Below are 25,020 nucleotides of genomic sequence, written 5' to 3' on the forward strand. Positions count from 1 at the left end.
GTAGTTGTCCAAACGTTGAAAAAAAAAAAATATGTGGTTGTCATGACAATGATCAACAAGCCTGTTGTTGTTGCGATGAAATTGGCGTTGTTGCCTTGTACATATTCATCTGTCAATTTACCCTATTTTGCCATTTTTTCACATTTTTATAATTCTTGATACGCTGCAAAACTGAGCGTAGCAACTGTAGGCTTTTTGTTTATTGCCATAGCAATAACATACTAAATTTTTTCGACATTTGGACAAGTAGAAGCAAAGTTATAGCGATATAAGCGATTTTTAAATTCTTCCATAGTAATTCCCATACAAATTTCAAATCATTGGCGCGACCTCTAAACCTTCATCAATCTTTACCAATTTTTGCACAGGTTCATATTTTGGGGCTATGAATCGAACTGGAGGGTGGCCCATCAGAAATTCATCACTTTTTTCAGAATGAAGCACCCTAATGTCCATTTGTTCCAATACAACTGGGCAATCAACTCGATTCTGCAGAACATCAGCGACAAACATAGCTCTTAGAGTGTCGCGACGAGTGTTGATAGGTTTTAGATGTATTAATGAACAACTTTCCTCATAGGGAGGCAGCCTAAAAAGATTACGCCATGGTTAACACCGAAGTGCGTAGCGAATGAATCTGCGTTGAACTGACTCGATTAACTCAACTCCATTATGATGAAAAGGGTTCCAAACAGCTGCACCATATTCTTATGTAGATCGTTCTAGGGAACAGTATAACGATTTAACGTCAGTGAAATCCTTAGCTATCCTAAAGATCTGGAGGCTTTGTCTACCATGAATGAAATGTGCTGTTTGAACGTCAGTTGTGAGTCCAAGATAATACCCAGAGCAAGAGAAGGCGATTATCGTGCACTTGTTAGGGTTTAATGTCATGCGGTTCAAGTCACACCAGTCACTGAATCTATCAATCTGATTTTGTAAAAACATAGCGTCAGCATGCGTTTGAATCTTGATAACAATCTTACGATCATCAGCGAATGACAAACGATGTGTCTCTAGCACAAAGTTCACATCGTTGAAATAAATTAAGACAATTATAGGCCACAGGTGACTTCCTTGAGGAATACTTGAAGTTCCTTGAGGAATACCTGAAGCTGCTGGGAAAGTTATGGAATTGCAATCCTCAATAGACACACTAAGTTAGCGCTCGATAAGATACGACTGGAACCAAGATAGTAGACATCCATTAATCCCTAGCCGTTCCAATTTAGCCATGGTGATTGCGTGATTGATCTTATCAAATGCTGTAGATTGCATCGGCCTGATGTCACTCAACTAAGCTTCTCGTAACGTACGAGGTAAGCATAGCAGGTTAGTAGTCGTTGATCGGTTGGAAACTAATCCTTGTTTTGAATCCGGTTGGTCTTCATGGAGATACTGCTTACAATGCGATAACAGCTCCATAACAACGAATTCGAAGAGTTCAAGACCAACAATTGAAAAGGCCTAAACTCCATTTTGTAAACAAACCTTGTAAGGCCATTTTCTTGCGAACTGGAACCTATATTCGCAAACCTAAAACACAATCGTATGGAGGAGAATTGCCCCTACCTGTTAATTTTGTTGGTTTGCGTTGGCGGTCTTCGGTTCACGTCGAAATGGCCTTACAAGGTGTGTTTACAAAATGGATTTGAGGCCTTTTCAATTGTTGGTCTTGAGTTTTGAGATAGCGCACAGCGAAGTGATTCCACGGTAGTTGTCTACATCCTTCCTGTCCCCATTCTTATGAACTGGATACATTTGTGCGTTCTTCCAGCAGATCGGGAATATTTCAGTCCTCAAGACAATCCGAAGAGATGACACAGAGGCTTCAGTAAACACGTTAAGTGTTCCTTCAGGAAAACGGACGGTATTCCGTCTGGTTCGGGATTGTGAGACGACTTCAGCCTGGGTGCTACCGATGAGATGAGAGCTTCATCGACAGGGATTTCGTTCAGTACGTGATTGTAGACGGAAGGAACTATAGCAACTTGTTGGGACGATATACGCTGGAAAATTTGTTTGCGAAGAACTGGCACCTGGCAACTGGCAACTCCTAACTTCATGGTAGAAGGGAGACCGGACACTTTACGCTCGTCATTCACGTGCATCCAAAAACTCCGTGGATTAGACTTGAATTTGCGCTGCAGGTTCTGCTGGTAGTGGGAAAAGCCTTCCAATGTTGCCTTTTTGTACGCCAAGTTTAGCCTCACGTAATAGTCTTAAAGTGATCTAACGCAGTATTTTGTAAACCATCTTGACGCAGCTCTCTTGATGAATTTCATCTTACAAAAACTTTTCGTGTGCCACGGATGACGATCTCGATCTCAATGCACCATTTTTGGGACATACCTATCGATAGCATATGACAGAACATATGCGAAGGTTCGTGCGGCAATTTCCACGTCGGTGCTATCGAGCACAGCTTCCCAATCGATGATTTATAAGACCTCAGCGATACTATTGACATCAGCGTTCCGGAAATTGTAGGTAACAGTAAAGAGACTAACTGTGGATTCGATGATGCAACGTTCTTCCAAGGTAATCACTACAGCAGGTTGATGAGTGGTATGCTTCACCGGTGGAACAGTCACGGTCATTGATAAAGCAAAGACCAAGCGTTCGGTTGTTTTCGTTTAGGACATTGTTGTTTTGCACTGTAGCTGTCTATAAGTTCAGTAGCTCCAGCGTGTAGAACCGAATGTTCTAGGTCAGGATGGAGAAAACCGCTATAGAACGGGCGCCATGCAACTCCCAGAAGATAGAAATCTCGGAGAATAATCACTTCATCCACTGCAGAAGCTTTTTCAAGATACACCTAGCAAATCTGTGTACATGCCAAGGCCCATCTCCGCAGGACTTTTTTCCCGGATGACACTCTTAACTTTCTCGGATTTCCCCCAACACCAACGCTAGGTTACTGTCAGGAGCCTCCGGTGGTAAATCGTACACTCGCACATATTGAACGCTATCCACTGCATTTAAAAGCTGAAAAAGAGCTTATTCAGGCAAACATTTGTTTCTTCAGCTAAAAATTGCTTATTCAGCTTTTAATCAACTCTAATTGTTTGTTGGGCGTACCTCCACTGTCCTTATTCTATCACATAATGGAAAAATAAATCTTCCGAGTTCAGTAAGCAAAAACGGTGATCACTAAGCTACCGAGCCCTACGTAACTGTAATCAATTTAAAGCTAACTTGCTTGATGTGGGCTTGAAACGTACTTACAATTCGATCTATACCACTGTCAAAAACGATCGCACTGTCCTTTTTTAGCATCGATCAAATTCTGCACCACGCCAGTATTTTCCGTATGGCAAGGCATGTTTTCAAAATTATCCTATAGCACAAAACAGCTTCCCCATCATAACCATTCTTATACCGTCCAATTTGACCTTCCCTCCATAACGGCAACCAAGGATCAACCGGAGGTAGCATCTCTCCCCGAACCTTGCGACACCATCACCACGAACCGGGTCCAATCGAATAAATTACGGTATGAATGGGAAATCTTCCAGAAATGGTACTAACACATTCGCAGAAGATTCGAGTCATATTGTCTACCAAAAAAAAAAACAACGACCACAGCAACCCACTAAAGCAGAGTGGACAGCAGCATCCTCTTCTCCTCTGCGGGGAGCGGACCAGCTGGGAGGTGAAATTTTCTGCAAACACCAACCGTAACGCATCTTCCTTGCCAACAATCAAGTGATAAATTTCCCTCTATTTATCTTTTCTTCGCCTTTGATTCGGAATTTCGGCCTGTCTCTCGTTGCTTTGTCTATCGTGTAGGAACGGATCTTACGCAAGAAAGTAAATAACCTACCTTCGATGTGTCGTCTTTGCGGAAGAAATCGATTTCGGAAACTGCTCTATCCCTGTACGTTCGGAGGGTTCAGCTGCTGAGGCTTGGCTGGCAACGTCTTTCTCTCTCTCTCTCTGTGTACTCTATCCAAACGGATAGTTCATAAATTGCTCAACCCGCGCGCGTTCGTGTTCGGGATGTATTTGCATTTACAAGCTTTTCCTGCTGTTCAAGAAACCGGGAATTTTCAGTTTTCGCGTGTTCGACATGGGCTATTGTTTTGCATTGCGTTCTTGTAATTTATAACTCTATCCTGGTTTCAGCTTTCTATTCTGCTACCTTGGGACCCCGCCAGGGTAATCCAATTTATTCGATACACACACACACACACACACATACACACACACACACATTACTTTAGATATTCATGCGCTTTTACGCCGTTGTGTTAACTACCGGAGTCGACGAAAATATTGATATATCGCCGTAGGTATCTATGGAGGAATAATGTTCCGCTGGGAGCACTTTATCATGTAAAGTAGCGGAAATCGCGAGCAAATATTTTTCCGCTTGTACACATTTCTTCTCGGATGCTTGTTGTAAAGAGGTAATGCGATCCTTTTTGCCATTAGCATCCGAGGAGGAAGACTTATCTCTTCGATTCTTTTGTCCCGCGCTCAAGTGGTTCCAATTCCCTGGGAGGGTTTGAGCGCAATTGGATGAACCATACCCACTTTAATTGGATTTAAACTTTTTCCAATGAATGCGCAATCTTGATCGCTGCAATCGTGTTAGCCGTCCTGGGCTTAGGTGCATCCTTTTCCCATATTGCATTCAAGCGCAATCAATTTTTGCTCTTGTTATTTTTTGCCTGCCATCTGACAGCAATTGCGATTCCTAAATTTAAGGAGCTGCTGCTGCACCTTTTCAAAAGGCGCACCTTTTTTTGCGCTCCAGCCATCTCTCTATCCATCCATCCGTCGTCGTTCTTGGGAAAGGTGTTCAACTATGGCAGAGCCGAGCCGAAATGGTTCCTTTTGAGCGCCGGAGGGGTGAAGACCGAAAATTGGATCAGAATCTTAGACAAACAAACCCAGCATCTCGCAGGCAGGAACATCTGCGTGAACTGTCAGAGCCGTTCACGTTCGTAAATGTGTCAAGCGAAAACATTACCAAGTTGCTCAAGCGTCAAAGATCACAAAGCTGAATGCGTAGGCTGTCTGCTCTCATCTACGTATACCTCTACAAGCTACTGAACGGGCTTTTGTTTTAAAGATCGCTAAACGCACTGAGATTGTTGTGAAACAAAAGCAATTTGCTCAAGAAGCCCTTTTCGAAAAAAAAATACTCATTCACGTTTAGCGTAACAGAATCTAGGTTCCATTGACTAAGAACACGCGGGAAAGTCAAGTACGCTACACAAACACATTGTGGGGAGGATCCCCCTATACATACTCATTTGTTCTTGAGCTCTCCGGCCTTCACTTTAATAATGAATACTTTAGAGACGAAAGGGTGCACTCTTGTGAGGTGTTCCTTGCGCCATTGTTCCCCGTCAGGTTCATAAATGGTTTCGTTTTGGCTGCCTGGCTGCACTCGCTGACGTCTCGATGTTTTCACGTTCCTTCCTACATAGGATTTTTTTCAAGGTTGATCGATTGAAACTGCAGAAGAAAACCAAAAAGAAAGACAGTTACGTGGCTTATCAGCTGAACATGATCCAGCGACCACATTTGCATAACCACGACACAACGACAAACCAACAAGCTCCGTTTAAAAGTCCTGTTGCGCATCCTTGCCTGCGACTTACAGCTGGTAGCCAGCACAGCAGCCGAAATCGTTTTTGGTTTACCAAGTTGTGTCGTACGACGAAGCCAGTGTGCAGAGGATATCCTAAGGCTATTTTTCTTTGTTATTATCGAAAGTCTTCTGGGGGCTCTCCACTGCTCCTGAATATCCTTTCCGCCGTGCACATGTATGCGAAGGTATGTTTTGTGTGTGTCCTTTATTTAAATTACCGGTCTGCTTTTTTCGGCAGCTCCCGACTGAGCTCGAATTTAATCCTCAGCGAGGAGCAGGCACGTACCGCCGTCGCCGTGGTATAGTATATATAGACCTTGAATGGCGCGTTGCTTGACTGCATTCATGCCGTTCGAGCGCACAAACTTTTATTTTTTTTTTCATTTAGTCTTGCCTTGCTTCCTCACCATACACAAGGATTCCAGCGCGCAAAAATTTCTAAATGCCCGGAGGCGAAATTCATTTGCTTATGAAATTTCCTCCCTTGTAGCCAGCATGGCTTCTCTACCCATCGAAATCGGAATATGAATGCAATGCAGCGTAGTATTGTTTCCTTCCGTCGTCGTCGGACGGACATGTTTTCGATTACTTCCTTTCCTTGCCTACGAAACGGAGGTAGAGGTCGCCGGTTTGCGCAGGAATTCGATAGCCGGAGGATATTTTTCTGCTTTTGATTTCAACAGAAGCGGGATGCAAGTTATGATGAAGATTTAACAGGATTTAACCTATGTCACCACCCGTCGGGATGACAGTGCTGTGGTGAGTTTTCCCGGGTTTTATTGCTGCAACTTGTAGGAATTTAAATGGATTTCATAACGGTTTAGATGCAAATGTCATTGAATCGGATTTGTCAATTTGTGTGGGAGTGGGCTGTGAAGACGGAGTCGGAGTCGGATGCATTTTTTAGCATAAGGAGCTGAAGTCGGAGTCGAAGAAAAATTACCGACTCCGACTCCAACTGAATAAATAATTTGAAACTAGAACCTAATTTGGCCAACGTGCAACTTTGTTGGCTCATGACCGAATAGATGGAATATGAATGCCTATCATGAAAACTTACGCGAACCGTCCAAGCCCAGCTAATTTTCAATTGATGAGTTTGATCTAATAAACTTCCTTATACCTAGTTCTTATTTTGTATTTATTTGTAACATTGCTACTATTTTCCAAATTAATAGGGTTTATTAAGCGCATAATTATTATATCCAGGGTGGCCAGACTATTTTTTTCATTATCGGTAGCTTCTCAAAACTTTTATCGGTAGTTATCGGTAGGCCGTCTTAAGAAGGCTTCCCGAAACTTAAAACCTTTGTGAACGGGGGAAGGATTGGATAGTCTAATCTAGAGTCGGTGTATAATGAGTCACACCAAAAGTGAAGCCAAGTCTACCTATTGAACTGTCAAATCGGCTACCTATCGTGCAAAGTAAACAAACCCTACGGTGCCATGAAAGGTCCACGAAAGGTAATGAAATTTATCTAGGTATATATATAAAAATGAATTTCTGTCTGTCTGTCTGACCTTTATAGACTCGGAAACTACTGAACCGATCGGCGTGAAAATTTGTATGCAGGGGTTTTTGGGACAGGGAAAGGTTTTTATGATGGTTCGAGACCCCTCCCCCCTCTGTAAAGGGGGGCTCCCATACAAATGAGACTGAAATTTCTGCATAACTCGAGAATTAATCAAGCAAATGGAACCACATTTGGCATGTGGAGGTCATAGGGGGTAGCCCTTTAGATAAGCAGAGGGGAGGAGGGCTACGTACAATATAGCATGTTTTTTTTTAATTGTAACATAAACTCAAGCTAATATTGAATCCCGAGCACACTCAGCTAGTAAAATATAAAATATAATCGAAGATATGATCATAAACAGGCAGTGAGCATCACATTGTCATCATACGTTTCATCAATAATGAGAATTTCTACAATTTTTTGTTTCGTTTCGAGATCTGCATCAGTTCTTTATGAAGGAAATATACGAATAATTTTTATCTATGACATCATGACATCAGCGCGCGTAAATCCGGAGAACTTTGAGATTTTGGGCGCAATTGCTTTTGTAAACGAACACGTCAATCGCTGATTTCTCGCGAATAAAAGCACAATCTCGCAAACAAACTATACCAAATGATAGAGGAATCATTCCTCCACCTGTTTGTGTTGTTAGTTTTTTAGATTGAGCTTTAATTCGCGAGAAATCGGCAAAAATGACGTGTTTGTTTACAAAAGTAATTACGCCCTAATCTCAAAGTTCTCTGGAAATTGCCCAAATCCTAATCTCGCTATATTGAAACACAGTATTTACAGTAAAGATTTCAAATTCCGATTTTTCAATGTAACTTTTTTTAAACTCAGTTTGAAATATAAGTTTAACATGATAGCAGTTTTGGTTTATGCTGTGCAGCTCATTTTTATTTCGAGCTATAATGTCGTAGTATTTCTCTAAACATTCCATTGTTGGAAACATTGTTAATCATAGAATAATTGAGTAATTCCAAAGAAATTCCTAAAATTATTCAAGTATTCGTAGCAATTTCAATAATCGGGAGTAATAAAAGTAATTTAAAAGCAATAAAGTAATTTTAATTAATTGAAAAGTAATCGGAGTAATTTTCGGTAATCTGACTGGCACTGACCGGTAATTAACGTTAGAAACCCCTCGTGTAGATGTCCTCTGATGCCAAGTGAAAAGAAAGGGAATGTTTCGAAAACCGTGATGCGAGTCCAACTGTTTTTCTCTTGGCGTGATCATTATACACCGAATCTAGTCTAATCATAACAAGTAAGTGTGAGTAGGACGAACGGAATACGGAACCAAAAAAGGGAGAAACAGAAAATAGAATCTCCGCTAAGCGGCGCTGCTGGTGTAGTGGTAAGCGTGATTACCTCTCACCCCAGCAGGCCTGGGCTCAATTCCAGTCGGCACCGCCATCTCTCCTTCGGAAGGAAAGTAAAGCCGTTGGTGCCCGGTTCATGAGTTGATGTGGTGTGGGAGCTGCCTCCATGGCATTGGTATCATTGGTGCTCAGCACGGGAAACAAGATCGACAGAAAAGAAAGCATCTCCGCTAGGAGACAGACAGAGAAAGTCGGTTAAACGTTAAAAAAACTCATCTGTTTGGATTGAAGTTGCAAAACTCATCGCGTTCGATCAAATTGACTGACTACACGGAAAACAAAACATTAGGTATTGAACATTTTTCAAGATTACTTAAAATCTGTGATTCTCGGTAGGAAAAGTGAAAAATCGGTAGTTTTGAACCTTTCGTCTGGGAATCGGTAGGCATACCGAAAATCGGTTGGTATGGCCACCTTGATTATATCAAAGCTGGGGATTTTTTTTTTTAATTATCGGTTGAAATGGGTGGAAGGTTCTCAGAATGCTATAAAAATTCACCCGAGGTAGAATTTATGATCATATGTATAGGCGTAGTCAGAGAGAGGCAGAGGGGCAATTGCCCCCTAAACCTTGCAACACAAAGGCTTTCGGTGAAATGGCATTCGGCCAAATATTTAGTTTATTCATATTTATTTATGACTAAACATCAACATGCGTCATTGGCCCCAATGACTAAACATGAAAAGTACTAAAACTTAATTAACTAAACATGAAAATTACTAAAACTAAATATCAATAAGTAAATAGTCATTTTGTAAAAAAAAAAGAAAATTGCTAGACAAACTAAACTGATCTAGAAAAAACGAACTAAACCTCCGGCGAAGCAGCTGGCGAGTCAGGTCAAAGTCAAATAGTGCGGAGACCCTTTTGAAAAGTCTCTGTAGACCACCGATTGCGCCGAACATGCTATAATTACTTCGCTGTATGGCGTAGGGCTCTGGGTCGAACTTTGATATCAATTTGCTCAAGGAGAACAGGGCGTCCTTGCAAAATATTCGCAATAAGCAATGTCCTTGTTGTATCTCTTCGGACCGACATGGGCTCCAGATGGATCAGTTGCAAACGACTTTCGTAGCTAGGCAATCGGAAGGGATCCGTCCACGGCAGTTTACGTAGTGCATATCTCAGGAACCGTCGCTGAACAGACTCAACTCTTTCGACACCGTTGTTGTAGTGAGGAGTCCAGACAACCGAGCAGTATTCTAATATGGAGCGAGACAAGGAGCACTACAACAATTTAAGGCAGTATGTATCCGTGAAGTCTTTGGCAATCCTGAAGATAAACCCTAGAATTCTGGAAGCTTTGTCGACGGCACTTCAAAGAGAGTTGTGTATCCAGAATCACACCTAGGTCCTTAATTTGGCTGACGCGCTCAATTTCAGTGCCTAACAAAACATACTTGAACATAATAGTCTCTGTCTTGCGTGAAAAAGAGATAACCGATCATTTGGGCGGGTTAACCTCCATACGATAAAACCACACCAATCAGTAAAAGCATTCAGCTGACGTTGAAGGAAGCAACAGTCTTCAATTGAGTGAATTCGAAGGAAGAGTTTAAGGTCATCTGCGTAAGTGGTCTCTAAATTACCAGATTCATGTCGTATAAGTAAATCAGGAAAATCAGCGGTCTCAGCGGACGTGGTATTGAACATACGGGACTGGTGATCCCCAATGACAACTGTAAGATAGTGCTCAGTGAGGTACGACTGAAACCATTGCAAAAGGCAGCCGTGGATACCAAGCCTGTCCAGTTTTGCGATTGTTATGGGGTGATTCAATTTATCGAAAGCTGCAGATAAGTCAGTATAAAACATAGACGTAGCCAGAGGGGGTCAGGTGAAGGCAACTGTCCCCCCCTAAACTCAGCAACACAAGGGATTTCGGTGAAATGGCGTTCGGTGAAATGGCATTCGGCCAAATTTTTCATAGTAATTTTTTTTCGCCCCTCCCTAGCTCGTAACCTGGCTACGCCCTTGGTATAAATGATATCCATCTGAGCACGATCCGACATACTGTTAGAGATGTAGGAAGGAAGGCACAGCAAGCTAGTGGCAGTGGAGTGACCAGCCATGGAACCATGCTGGTCGATACTAATATACGGCTTACAGCGAGCGAGTAACAGTTCCATAACAACGAGTTCGAACAATTTAGAAACAGCGCTAAGCGAAGTGATGCCACGGTAGTTGCCAACGTCCTGTTTGTTGCCCTTCTTGAGTACTGGAAACATGTGCGCTAGCTTCCAACGCTCACGTCCACGGACCGTTGAAAAACGTGCAGCAGAGAAGACACCAAACTGTCCAAGCGTGTTTTGAGGAACGCCGATGGAATTCCTTCAGGACCCGGATTGTACGACGAATTGAGTTTCGAGGAAGCCTTGGAAAACATCTCGGGATTGATGTCAATTCTGCTCATGGTTTCGCCAGAGAGTGGTACGTAACTGGCAGCCAGTCGGGCATGGTCGTCATTCAGTCTCTCGTCCGTGAAGACACTAGCAAATTTTTCAGAGAACAGCTGACAGAAATCTTGCGTAGATGAGGCCATTATGTATCAAAGACGACGACGACAGACCAGCTTCATGACGTTGTTCGTTGACAAACTTTCAAAACTGTTTGGGACGTGACTTAAGCTTTCTCTGCAATCCACGTCAATACTGAAGAAAGCACCGTTTCGCAACTCGTTTGTATTCGTGATTGATCCTGACATAATGACGTTGAAGGGATGCGTGCTTGGCGAATTTCCTAAGAGCGGCTCTCTTTCTGGATTTAAGTCGACGAAATTCGTTCGTATGCCATGGTGGATGGGTCGTATGATGATGAATCTTTTTCGGGACGTGTCTGTCAATGACATATGCCAAGACATTGTAAATAGTTTGAGTGGCGGACTCAATGTCAACGGTGTCCAATAAGTCCAATGTTTAATCATAAATAAATAAATATTCATGTTTAGAAAAAAATATCTTTCTCTGGTGAAAGTTAAAAGTGGTGTATTTTGCCGCTTCTGGTTGCAGTCGGCGCCGTCGGGATTTTCTGAGGCATAAAGGGTGATACGGTCACAATTTGGTCAAGGGAAAACGCGTGTAAATCGGTGAAATCGTTTATTTAAAAAATCAAATTAAATTTCTTTTTCAAGTTCAATTAGTATAAAATTCAGGAAAAATATTCAGTTAGGCTTCCGCTTTTCCAAATCCGAATTGCCGGGCCTTACGCTTGACCCCTGCCATCAGATTTTGTACAGCCACCTTGTCCACCTTCTTCGCCGCAGAAAGCCAGTTTGCCTTGAACTGCTGCTCGCCCTTAGCAGTTTTTTTGGTCTTCTTTAGGTTCCGCTTGACAATAGCCCAGTATTTCTCAATTGGGCGGAGCTCTGGCGTGTTGGGAGGGTTCTTGTCCTTGGGAACCACCTGCACGTTGTTGGCGGCGTACCACTCCATGGCCTTTTTACCGTAATGGCAAGATGCCAAATCCGGCCAAAACAGTACGGAACAACCGTGTTTCTTCAGGAAAGGCAGCAGACGTTTATTCAAACACTCTTTCACGTAAATTTCTTGGTTGACAGTCCCGGAAGCTATGAAAATGCTGCTTTTCAAGCCACAGGTACAGATGGCTTGCCAAACCAGATATTCCTTTGCGAACTTTGGCAGTTTCATGTGCTTGAAAACATCTGCTACCTTTCCCCTTCCTTTTGCCGTATAAAACTCCTGTCCCGGAAGCTGCTTGTAGTCGGCTTTGACGTAGGTTTCGTCGTCCATTACCACGCAGTCAAACTTCGTCAGCATCGTCGTGTACAGCCTCCGGGATCGCGCTTTGGCCGTCGTATTTTGTTTATCATCGCGATTTGGAGTCACTACCTTCTTGTAAGTCGATAGTCCGGCTCGTTTTTTGGCTCGATGCACGGTTGTAGACGATACACCCAGCTTATTTGCGGCATCTCGGAGAGAGAGGTTAGGGTTTCGCTTGAAACTACCGGCAACTCTCTTTGTCGTCTCAGCGGCTTCCGGTTTTCGATTTCCCCCCGATCCAGACTTCCTGGCTGTCGACAAACGTTCCCCAAACACTTTAATTACATTTGTAACGGTTGATTTGGCAACTTTTAGCGATTTTGCCAACTTTGCGTGCGAGTAGCTCGGATTTTCGCGATGCGCGAGCAAAATTTTGATACGCTGCTCTTCTTGCTTGGACGGCATTTTGACAACTGAAGAGTGAATTCCAAAATCAAAATAGGAGCAACATTCTACACACACACACCTTCAAAATGAGGGGTGTTCAGGTTTTTTAAATGCAAAATTGAAAGAAATACGTCAAGTTGATATTGACCAAATTTTGACCGTATCACCCTTTAAAATCTCTGATCACGCCTTGCTTCGAAAGGAAAGTAAAGCCGTTGGTCCCCAGTCCATGAGTTGCTAGGTGCGCTTGAACAAAGGTGAAACGAGCAAAAACACAAACCTTTCTTTTGAGGTTGGTATCTGAGTTTTCCAATTTGATCGGAACTATAACCTCTAAGCGGTAAATAATGAAATTTTGTCTGTCGTTTGGTAGACCTTGAATTTTGTAATATTTTCCATTAACGCAATGGATAAGGGACATTATGTTGAGGCACTGTATACTGACGTCATTAAAGCGTTTGATAGAGTTGATATTCCTCTTTTGCTATTCAAATTATCTAAGTTAGGTTTTAATCAACAGTTATTAAAGTGGATTCAGTCATACTTAACCGGTAGGACACAAAAACTTAGATTTGAAGGAGATTTATCGTCAGTAGTCAACTGGTGTGCCATCACTATTTATTCTATTTGTTAATGATGTAGAGCACATATTGAATATCCTGAATGTCTCAATATATGCAGACGACATGAAGATTTCCTAGAAATACGTGAAGCGTCTGATCTTGTAGTGTTGTAGGTGCAATAAAGTTAGAGATTTAGGTGTTGTACTAGATTCAAAATTTGTTGACCATTATAATAACATTATCTACAAAGCAAGCAACATGCTAGGGTTTATTAAAAGGTTTAACTTTCATTTCAATGATCCATACACAATCAAAACATTGCCCTTCGTTGATCACTGTAGCACAGACAAACAGACATAACACTAGCAAGTTGTTCATCGAACAAGCATTTAACGGTCAATTTAAAAGTATCGTAGTTGGTAGTACCGCTACCTGTGGCGCGCATAGTCAATTCCCTTGCGTTTGACGTTTACACACTACCGCCATCTGTTCAGCGTACTACCCACCACAGTGTAATCAACAGATGGCGGTAATGTTTTAGCGACGATGTTTTACAGTGATAAATATTCAATGTGTTATGTCTGTTTGTCTGTGACTGTAGTATAGTCTGGGCTCCATATCAAGATACTCCTATAAATCGCATTGAATCAGTTCAAAACCCGTTTCTATTATTTGCTCTAAGAAAGTTAGACTGGACTAGTTTGCCCTTACCATCTCATGAGTCTCCATGTATGTTGATCAATTTGGATGCACTTGAAAAACGGAGGCAGTTTGCAATGATAGCTTTTATAAACGAGGTTGTAGCACAAAGAGTGAATGCCACAGAGATTTTAGAAAATCTAAATTTGTATGCTCCCACTCGTTCCTCAAGAAAAATAAATGTGTTATATTAACAACCAAAGAACAAACTATGCCAGGAACGCGCCTTTCAAAAGATTTGACAGTGAACAAAAATGCTCTTAAAAAACGTTTCTTTTGAGGAAAGCCAGAGATCAAAAATTAAAATAGGTGTTAAATGTTTTTTTTGTAACCTAAACTGGTCACATTTGATTGACGACGAATAAATAAAAATAAAAATTAAAAGAAAGCTTAAGAGTTACCAGTCTTCTTGATATGTTGTCTTCGTTTAAAGGTACGTCAAAGGCATAGTCATAGGCATTTACAACTACTTGCATTCAATTGTCTCTAACTTTTTTCATCATAATTCCGCAAAATGATTTATGAAGCTTTTGTTGGTCTACAACTGTTGTCAATAACTCAAATCTGTATTTTTTATGCATGGCGGACTAGTGCAAACAGAACTTATTATTGTTTACAGTGAATGTAATTTACTCTGTTGATGCAAAAAGTTAGAGGCAAATTAACGTACCCAAGTGATTTTCCATGCTTGGATATGATATTAGATTTTGTATAATCACTGTCTTCACATGTATTCATTTTTTTTTTCGTAAAGTTTTTCAGACACACTTCTGGTGGTTGAACACGAAAAAATCCGGACACGAAAATCTTTTTGGGGTTTAAAAATGCGTTTTATTTTTCATAGTTCAATGTAAAAACTACACATTAGTAGGTATTATGTTTATTGTAAGACCATTGGTTCAGTCTTCCTTCTTACCATAATGAGATGAACCAACCTCTGGATGCAAGTCTCGCTAATAAAGATAACCTAACCTAACCTTTTTACCACTGCTCGAACTTTTCTTCGTACTCGGCCCATCATCTTTACCCGAGCCCTGTTCCCACTTGTCTGGCTGCCAAATTCCATTTCCGCTTGAAATCCTTCAGGTCCACCCTTTTTCTTCAGTATGTGCTTCACAGTATTCCTCAGTTGGCTTTAGTCCGGAGTTTTGGTCAGATTCATCTCCTTGGGAATCACTGTGACGCCATTTTCGAGGAACCGAAAGTTTCGCTTTTCAACCCACAACTGCAGATTGCTTGCCAGACAAAGAACTTTTTGGGGAATTTCGACTTCTTTTTAACTGTCAAAACTGAATTCGCTCAACAATTTCCTCCACCTGATCCCAGGTGATATAATTGAACGGCAGTGGCACCGTCAGCGTTTCACTCCCTGCTTACTCACTGACAGACATTACTGGAAAATAAAGCGTAGAGTAACCGATTGTCACGCTTGTCACCACTTCCCTCACTCCCTGTATTCCTAATTGTAACTTTTGCACAAACAAAAGTCAGTAATTTCCGCTGGTACTGCTGCTGCTGTTGCTGCGGGTGGGGTGTGTCCGTCATCCAGTAGCAGGCAATTTGCAACGGTCATTTACTCCTTCATTTTTGAGCTCCCTCATTTGTTTACACCAGGGAAAGTTTATCGATAACCTGTACGGCGAGCGATCGAATGCTAGACAAATATTTGCGTCCAGGGATCATATTTTACAACATTCTTTCAAGAGAAAATTTTTATGCGTCACATCATAAACATTACCTCCCTTGCGCACCCTTCTCTATCTACACACTTTGTGTTGTTTTATTTGGTTCACCCGTTCATTCCTTGAAAGATCTGAACCTTGCGATAGCGTCCAGAAATTACAGTAATAAGTTTTATTATTCAAATTTATGTGCGGCCAAGTCACCCCTCCTGCGCGTTCTGACAGCCGTCGACGACGACGACGGCGGCTGCTAGGCGGATTTCGGTAAACCACACTGCGCGCTTGCCTCTTCGATCCGGTAGCTTTGACGCCATCTGCGACCTCCTCCGGGTAAGACAAAACGACCAGAAAAAAAAAAAAAACAGAAATACAGATCCAAGTCGTGCGATAAGCCTCTGCGGTGAGTCCTTCCGATAGTGCGGGAGATCTTATGGGTGTTTGTCTTTCGATATTTTCTTATACGCGATCAGAATTTTTCCGGGGTGCTTCACCCCGAAAAGGTGGAAAAACGGTTCGGTTGAGCATTCATTATTACGACGGTGAGGTATCGATGTCACATAGGCGTAGAATACACACCATGAAACAGATGATGTTTGTACGGAGCTGCGTGAACATCTGCGCTGCATAGAATCCAGGAAGAGGCCGGAAATGGAAGGGTCACTGTTCCTCGGACAAATTAAATTATTGTCTATCAAATTAAAAACAAATTACGTGATCTAGCTCGCGTGATTTCAGTACCTCGCCTGCATGAGCTAGTTAACAAATAGGTTTATCATAGCTGTGAAATCAAGGAGGGGATCTCGTTACAAATAATTATGACGTCCAATTTGTGTGTTTCCGCAATCAGATTCTCGTGCGATAGAAAAGCGTTCATTCTCACGCTCGCCACTTCAGTGGCCACATGATATCCGTTGAAATGCAGTACTAGATTGTAGCGTGTTGACAGTTTGTCCTGCCGAAGCGATTAAAATGCACCCAAGTAGGCAAGCGTAACCCATCAAGATCTTCCAACTGGGAACAGCTGTCTCAAGGCCACTGCAACAATATAGAGGCATAAGCTCCACGACCAATGTAACAGCTGACTGTGTGGGTTGATTTGAAATTCAAATGAACCTTAAATCCTCACTGCTGCTACCGTAACCGGGAACACGATTAACCGGGAAAGGAGCGTTGCAATGGCTGACCGTTATAAATTTACCCCGGTGCTTGCTCAAGGTGGCGGATACGGCGGCGTGTTAAAAGGTCAACGAGTGGGCTGTCAAGTGCACGCTCTATTACGTCACAACTCGCCTCGTTGTCAGATGGCATTGACGTCTACTGACGAAACGGAAACATAATTTCTTTTCCTAGGGCACAGTCTTGTAAAATCGATAATAAACACTTGTTTATTCGAATCCGAATGACTTTTATTGCCGTCAATAAATAATCAATTAAGGAGTTGTTTTCCGTTTTTTTTTCCTTTTATATCGGATCTTCTCACCTATTCTTTCCGTTTCCTCATTGTATTTACGCTGACAGATCCTTGAGAGGTCGGATGCCCCGTGCCGCCTGGCGGTCGTGTGTAATTTGATAAACCGAACAGCAGAGAAGCAAAAAACAACAACAACACCTTCACCTTAAAGCTTGGTTTAGACAGGGCAAGTCAATTGATCAAGTCAGTTGAATTCAACTGACTTGAATGCGAATTGAACGTGTAAACCATGCCATTCAACTGACTTGATCAACTCACTTGAATTGAAAAAAGTTGAACCAGGCTCAACTTTGCAAGCCAATTGAATTCAACTGAGTTGATCATTTGACTTGCCTAGTCTAAACCCAGCTTAACGGCGCATCTTTTCGGGGCACACGCCTTCCACACTTTTCGCACATCAGGACAGGATAACAGTCCCAAATTTGAGAGCAAAAGGAAACGAAGGCACCTGCTAAGAACTGCTGCCAGGGTCAGGCCGTCCGGAGCCAGACGGTTAGCGCACGGCATTTAGGTTTGTTTACTTTATGTCGAGTGCACTCTTTGACAGCCCGCATGTCAGGCAGGGTGCAACGTGCGACCGTTAAGATGCTCGAAATGCAAGTCACCGATGCTAAGAGCGGACAGAAAACAAAGCAACAAGTGAAAAAGGACTTGGCATCTAGGCGTGAAAGTCAATTAATCAGATACGGCTCAATCTGTATACGTCGGGACCCTGCTGGTGACGAACCACCTGGCGCGAACTGTCGCCTCTGCGCTACTGGTTTGTTTACACTTTTCGTCTGGTGACGACATATTGACGCTCGATCGTCGACACTTAACCTTTTGAGCACCGGGCACTTAACCTTACATTTCCTTCCGATTCCGATTCCGTGTGTCGTTGCCGACCGATGGGGGTAACCCCTCCACTCCGGCACCTCATGCTGGCAGTCATTTAAATATTGTAACAACCTTCGACTCTTGAGCGTTAAGGAAAGGCATGAAAAACGGATACGTTTATGTTGCCACAGCAGCGCATTGAACACAATGCACAATAGCTTTGCACCACATTCCCTCGCAGCAGTCAGTAGTAGCTGCCACTCTCGTTTCGTTCCATACGTGATAGACGAAAGACGTGCAACCAACGGCACATGCCTTGGCTCAACAGCTGACAGCAACCTCACGTTCTGAGCGCTTTTCTGCAGAACTATTCACTTTTCGAAACTGTCAAAATCCAGGTGGGTTTGCTTTACACCCCCCAAAAATTTCTCACCAATCAAAGGACCCTGGAAAAGTCAACAGGGCCCACTCAACGCCTACTGCTGTAAGGTATAGCAACCGCAATAAGCAGCACTAGCGGAGTGAGGCACGTGCCCGAGCAATGGTCCTAATCGTGCGCGCTCCTCACCACAAAAAATTGGTCCAATGATGAATTACAGAAGCACTCGAAACCCCGAAACCGCAGGAGCAGCGGCAGCAGTCAACGAGAGGCGCTTGAAAATTTTACTATATAGGTAGCACAACCCCGGGCACTGCTGAATAATAAAAAGGCACCCCCATCCTCCGTCGGCGGCAACCTTCCCCAACCAATCAAAATGAGCACGCCGCCAACGAACGTTGCGCTGAATATTTCACTCCAACACATCATCGTAATCATCTTTTAGCCTCTTATCCTTCTTCCCTCAAGCTTTCATTTCATTCTGTGGCTAGCATTTTTGCCACCCCGTCTCATCGTCCCCAAATTTGTTCGTCGAATTATTTTCGGCGAACACAGGAAAAACACGCACCACTACACTCCACACAAGAATTATGAATGTTGATCACGTTTCGTTGATGTATTTTCGTCTTTCCGTCTGACCGTGGGAGAACCGTCCGGCAACGTCATCCTCCATCCCTGGTTTCGGTTCGAGAGCGCACGCGAGAAAGGAAATCCGGCGGCTCCTCCATCTCCACGCAAAAGCGCAGCCACACAAACTCATCGAAATTATGAGCGCTCGTCTTCTTTGTCGCACTCTCACGACACTCGACTCGCTCCGTGCCCCTTGCCGTTATCTTGATTCAAGAAACGGAAACCGACCGGATGAGGCATCAAGCAGGACATTCGAGTTTGCTCTAAATTAGTTTTAATTTCCTTTATTTCTTTTATTGTGTCATTTAACACAAAATTTTCCCGTGTTTCTATCATTGCAGAACCTCATCAAGATGTTGAAGTGGACCGTTACGAAACGTCCGGAAGGCGGTGCAGCAGCCGCAGTACAACGGCACCAGCAACGACAGAATGGTCCCACCGTGCACGCACGAAGATCGTTAGGAGCCCTCAGTGAACGCAACATCTACAGCGATAACATAACCGCTGCCAGCAAGGTGAAAGCCCGACGTTCCCTTGGAGCTACCATGCATCGCCACGCACACATCGACAAAGAGAATCAATGTGTAACTTCAACGCCACATCCTGTAGCAGCCGGAAGTCGGACTTCAGCTTCTCCCTATTCCATGGCTCTCCGAGACGTCAGCAATATCACACCCAACTCAACGCCTCGCCGTCTTTCCATCACACCTCAAGGTCGCAAGCGAACCCTTCCAGTGTCACCTCCAAGTGCGATCACCTCAACCGCCAAAAAGGACACAAACCTACCCTATGCATCCACTCTACCAACGTTCGACATCGAATACTCCCCTTGCGGTGTCAAAAACGTCCCATTTCTAGCCTTGCGGGGTCTCGGACTAACTGACTCCTACTTTGAGAATCCAGGCCGCTACTTCCCGGACGATCAACCTTCAGCAGCGAAACGATCCAAACCCTTCGTCGCACCGGCACCTCCACCGGACAAACCAGATCCTGGTCTAACCCCACTATCCTCCCGTCTGTCCGAACTTCGGTTCAGCAAGATTAGCTTCAAGCGCCATGCTGAACCAAAAACAATCAACAACAACCAAATCTTCAACGACGAGGAACCATCGCTCAATTCGTCCGAAATGGGTGATATCACACTAGACAAGATGATCGATGCAATCCTGGAGAGCGCCCAGAAGGATCATCCAAAGCGTAGCTCCAGCGTTAAATCCAAACAAACGAAAATACCCTCCCCAACGTACACGGCTGCTGACGACCCCGCATCCGATCTCTACAAAGACACTCTCATCGAACAACTCCCGCCAAAATTAATCGCACAAGTCGAAACCACCATCATCCTGGAAGAATCCACCAACATCAATGAACGTGAAGTCAAAACGCCGGAACCCGCCAAAAGTGCTAAATCCCTCCGTCAATCACTTACCCGTTTCGTCCTAGCTAGCCCACTAGATGCCTGTCACCTGCGGCGACAGAAAGCGGTCCGAAGAAAAAACAAAGCCGACCAAATCGAAAAGGAACCGTCCGAAAAGAAGCCCTGCCGCATCGGACTGACCCTTCCGAACGGAATCCCCAGTCCGGAAACTCCAAAAACCACCAGCTACAACCAATCCAAACTGGAGCAGCTAGCGCAGATGAAAACTCCAACGGAGACCGTAATCGTCGTGGATTCCGATGTACCAAACAAAGCAGAGAACCCAGCCGGGTTGAGTACAATCGATGAAATGACACCGAGCATTCGATCGATCGACCTGCAGGGAACCTCGACGCCAACCGGACCGGTAGATGGAATACTTTCGATCGAAAAGACCCGCAAATGCCTGGCTTTCTCTCCGACGCTCAGCGAAGACTCTCTGGAAAAGCGTCGCTCCGTAGCATCGTCTACGACTTCACGCTGTTCGCGAATGTCGAATATGGTCAAAGGTTCCCTGGATTTGCAACTTCACGTCAACGAGGAAGACAACGCCAGAAAGCTGCACGTTCACGGTGAGTGGTGGATGGTATGACGTCGTCATTTGCGTTTTAGTACCGTCAGGTCGCCCTTGGAACAAATGTCTAATCTTGTGTTTCCCGTTGTTTTTCTCTTTTTAGTCATTCGCTGCAAAGATCTTCAACGATCCGGTGGGAGTACGATAAATGCTTACGTCAAGGTTGCCGTTGTGAATCCAGCGAATCCCGGTGCGGAACAAGGTTTCCAACGAACGGCGGTGCATCGGAACTCGAGCAAACCGCTGTTCGATCACCGGTTCGTGTTCGAGCTGGAGCCCGGAGTGGACGAAGAAGAAGCACGCCGCATTCAGTTGGCAGTTTGGCATCGGGACCGAGAGTGCAAGTAAGTAAAGCAACCGCCATTGGGGAACCCCTCGTAGCGTAAACATTCCGGGACATAAGCAACAGAGCGATGCGATAGCCTCGTGGTAAACATCCCAGCAACGTGCTCGCTCGGTTTCGGATGAGTTACCATTCGGACCGGGGTGAGCCGAAGATGCAGGGGTTTGCAGAGCGCATGTCCGTTTCAGCCGAGCCTTTGAGTACCAGGCAAGGCAGATTTTCTCTTCAATCGTGTCGCAGTTCTACTCGCGGAAGGTCCCGTTTTTCGTATCTCGCTCGGTGTGTTTCAAGCCCAACAAAGTACCAAGGAGGAAAATTTTTCTATGCCCTTATTTGCTGAAGAAAATTTGCCCAATTTACCAGGAATATTGCCAATTTTGTAGCTAGTTAGTGTCGTAGATAGTTGCCGTAGTGTGTAGTGCGTGAGGATCCCCCCCGCGGTGAATTGTGAGGTAAAGGATTTCGGTTGCGGTCAGGATCCCGTTTTTTTTCCTATGTGCGTGTGTATGTCCTCGCAATCGATTCAGCCATTTTGGAAACGGTGCCGTCTTCAGTGGAGAAGCTAACGCATCACCATCGAGTGAAAATTTTACCCCATTCCCAGGTCCTAGGATTGCTGCTGGGACGACTGTGCAAGGGTAGTGCGTTGCTGCAAAGTGCAATCTAAGCCTTAGTTCAGGTTGCACCAGCTGTCGATTGTGTGTGTTAGTGTGTGAATTACTTCTGGAAAATTGATAGCCTTGATCTAGTGAGAAAAGAAGCGTAAAAAATCAATCACTGAAGGATTAGGCTCGTTCTTTTTTTTTTCGTGGTTGTGTGGTGGTCCTATCCTAACTGCTGCTGCTGCTGGTACGCTTTATATAATCGAGCTAGTAGTACAGAAGAGAACGCTGGGGATTCGGGTGGAAGGAGTGAGTGTGTTGAATGGATCCAGGAAGAGAGTAAAGAAGCAATAACGACGAAGACATCGGGTGGCAGTTGGGCAGTTGGGTGGCTGGTGGAGTAAAAGAAGAATAATTCCCAGAAAAGAAGTATACGCAATCAATCCGGTGCCAGTTAAATTTCTTCACATTCTCATTTATCATCGAGATCAGGCTAGAAGAGTGGTGGCAGCTAGTGAATCGTGCTGTGGGATGGTTGTGAATAATTAATCTTCAGAGGATTACGACAGTTGCTTGTTTCAGTTCGAGGATGTACAGCTGTAGTGGATTACCATCAGTGGATTGCCACTGCATCTAGATAGTGGACGAAAAAGTAAACTATTTTCTCATTTCCGGTAGTATTGCACTAGTTCCGTTTCGTTTTTGCGTTCGGCATTCATCAGCATTTATTGGGGGCTTGGAAGGGTAGAGATTCCGAAACACTTTCATAGTAGCCAAATTCCACTTGTAAGAAGCTCGTTACGAACGGTGCCCTTTGTTGATGAACTCCCAAGAGCAGCAATAACTCAAGGAGTGCTGTTTGCTTGTATAATATCGTAGAAGGAGTGAAGAGTTCCCTAAAGACGCTCATTACTTTTTTCTTCGTTTGCATGTTTTCCATGCAGCTTCGCGTGTAGATAAATTACACAAGCTTCACCCGGCTCCATCTAAATCCCATTCCTTTTACAAGGAGCAACTTTTCTTGTTATGTTTCATTATTCAGGTGAGATTATGTAACCGGTGCTATCATTCTGAGAAGCTTCGAAACTGGGCCACGAATTGTTCCTGTACCTGTTCAACTTTATTGCTTAGTTTTTCGATAACGAATTCAGCCTTCTGCTGCAGTACGGACGACACATCGACGAAGGAGGTTGAAAGGTCAACGTTTCCCCATCCCAAGGGTCCACCTCGTCGCAAGTGCACCACACGCAAGCCTTTTCCTACTAACTTTTCCCATTACTGGATTTATTACGTCGATAGCGTGCCTTTCCGCTGTAACTAAAAATTAATCCAACACCATTGCCTTAACCATCCTCACTCCTCTCCCAGTCAAATTATGTAGTACAAACACAACTACAAACCAATCGCTGTAGCGCTGATGAAACTCGAACATAGCTATTTGATTCCATCAAATGGAATATGCAATCCGACCGCCCTGGACCGTTGCCAACTCTCACAAGTATCATCCCGATTTGGCACCGTATACCTTCGGCTGCATGGCCATTGGATTTGTTTTCAATTTTCTGCAGTTGTCAGCTTTGATTGGTGCACAACTCGATGACGCGTTCGAAGGCTCCCAGCGGAATTTGGCTATTCGGTCGTGTTTCTTTCAAATTATTTCCAATTTTTTGTTCGTTTCCCTCGTTTTGGGTTATGCATGTCAAACACTTACCGATTTAGAGCGTTCGTTGCTTTTGACTGCTCCAGCTTGCTTGCATTTTGCTTGTTCACACACCATCCGGATCGAAAGCCACCAAAAACACACGCATAGTAGATACGCTATCGCCTTCAGTAGATCGCCAAAATAGATACTAGACACACGAAAATGTCCTTCGTTTTGCAAACAGTCGCCGGAATACTACGTGGATCGCCATCCGGATCATCCAATGCAGCGACTGCACGTGGAGGCAAGAAGAAGGTGAACTTTGATAAATGCTGCGGTGGTAAACAAAAGGACTGCTGTCATCGATTGTATCTGGAGGAGGTGCACCGGGAGGACGGCTTTCGAATCTGCCAGCAACTGTTGCAGAGCGTTGAGCTGTCGGAAACTATCGGACGACCGCAACAGCAGGTGGCGGAAACAGCAGCGAGCTCTACAGAAACTGGTGACAGAAGATGACGCAGCGTCGAGCTGGTTGATGTCGGCGGTGATGGCAGCACGGCAGGTAGCAGTGTTGGTAGTAGCGTCATTAGTAGTAGCAGTGTTGGCAGTAGCAATAACAATAACACCAACGACATCAAGTGAGTGCCTTCGGTGTCGTGCGTGCCTTTATGTTTGTGTCTGTGTGCGTTTGATGTTTACGGCCTTCTCTGTCTCGGTTCTAGGATTTTTAATTTGATTGCCTGTTTTGATAGGACACGTTCGCATCATGCTTTATAAAATGAAATTAGCCTTTGATGGGACAGCAATCAGTTTGCTTGGTTTGGGATCACGAGGCTTCAAGTTTCGCTCGTAATTATTTGAACTTTTCCGACAAGCGGCTCACCAAGTGCCATCGCTCATCCGTGGAAGGTCAAAATAGGGAAATTAAATCGGACATTTGGCTTGTCCCCCAAGGAGACGTACATTAATCTTCCTTGCGCCCGCTTTGGGATTCTGGGAAAAGTTCGTGATTAGACGGCACGGACCAGTGCGCTTGAACCGGGCAAGAACTGGGTGGCATGAAATATTCAAGCAAACTGCGGGGTAAGTGCTGAGTTTTGAATTATTGATCAGACTCGATATTGCAGTCCCACGCGGGTGACTTGATAAGCTTTTTTGTACTGCTTTTTTCATTGTATAAAAATCCACACTCAAGGCCTCCGTTTCTCAACAATTCACCATTCACATTATCTTCCGGCCATTCATTCTTTTTGTTTTGTTTTTTTTTTTCTTTTCCAGACGCAGCGAATTTCTAGGATGCATGTCATTACCCCTTAAAAATGTCAACAAACAGGTTAGTATCCGCACTGTCATTTGCAATATGTTTCTACTTAGTGGCGTGACTTGGTCGGGGTGAGGGTGTGGTGTGATATCCGAGAGGATAATGGTTATTTAATATGCGCCCGGTAAATGTGTATCTTTGCAAGAACTGGGGTTACTCAATGCCAAGCACTAAGTCCACATTCCTCGATACAAAGAATGTCGGATC

At 43.9% G+C, this 25,020-nt stretch overlaps 1 protein-coding gene across 2 annotated transcripts in view; it reads left to right on the forward strand.

Moving 5' to 3' along the window:
- Positions 1–25,020, forward strand: part of PsGEF (Protostome-specific GEF) — a 188,682-nt gene that overhangs the window by 51,400 nt on the left and 112,262 nt on the right. For both annotated transcript variants that reach the window (XM_065236692.1, XM_065236701.1), the window contains exons 2-4: positions 19,256–20,903; positions 21,009–21,249; positions 24,771–24,825. In XM_065236692.1, the coding sequence (XP_065092764.1) occupies positions 19,268–20,903; positions 21,009–21,249; positions 24,771–24,825 (1,932 nt within the window). In that variant the 5' untranslated portion in view covers positions 19,256–19,267. The remainder of the gene's footprint in view (positions 1–19,255; positions 20,904–21,008; positions 21,250–24,770; positions 24,826–25,020) is intronic.

The sequence above is a fragment of the Ochlerotatus camptorhynchus genome, unplaced genomic scaffold (assembly GCF_037179485.1).
Source record: "Ochlerotatus camptorhynchus isolate MF236.1 unplaced genomic scaffold, CSIRO-AGI_Acam_v1.1 ptg000041l, whole genome shotgun sequence".
Taxonomy (NCBI): Eukaryota; Metazoa; Arthropoda; class Insecta; order Diptera; family Culicidae; genus Ochlerotatus; species Ochlerotatus camptorhynchus.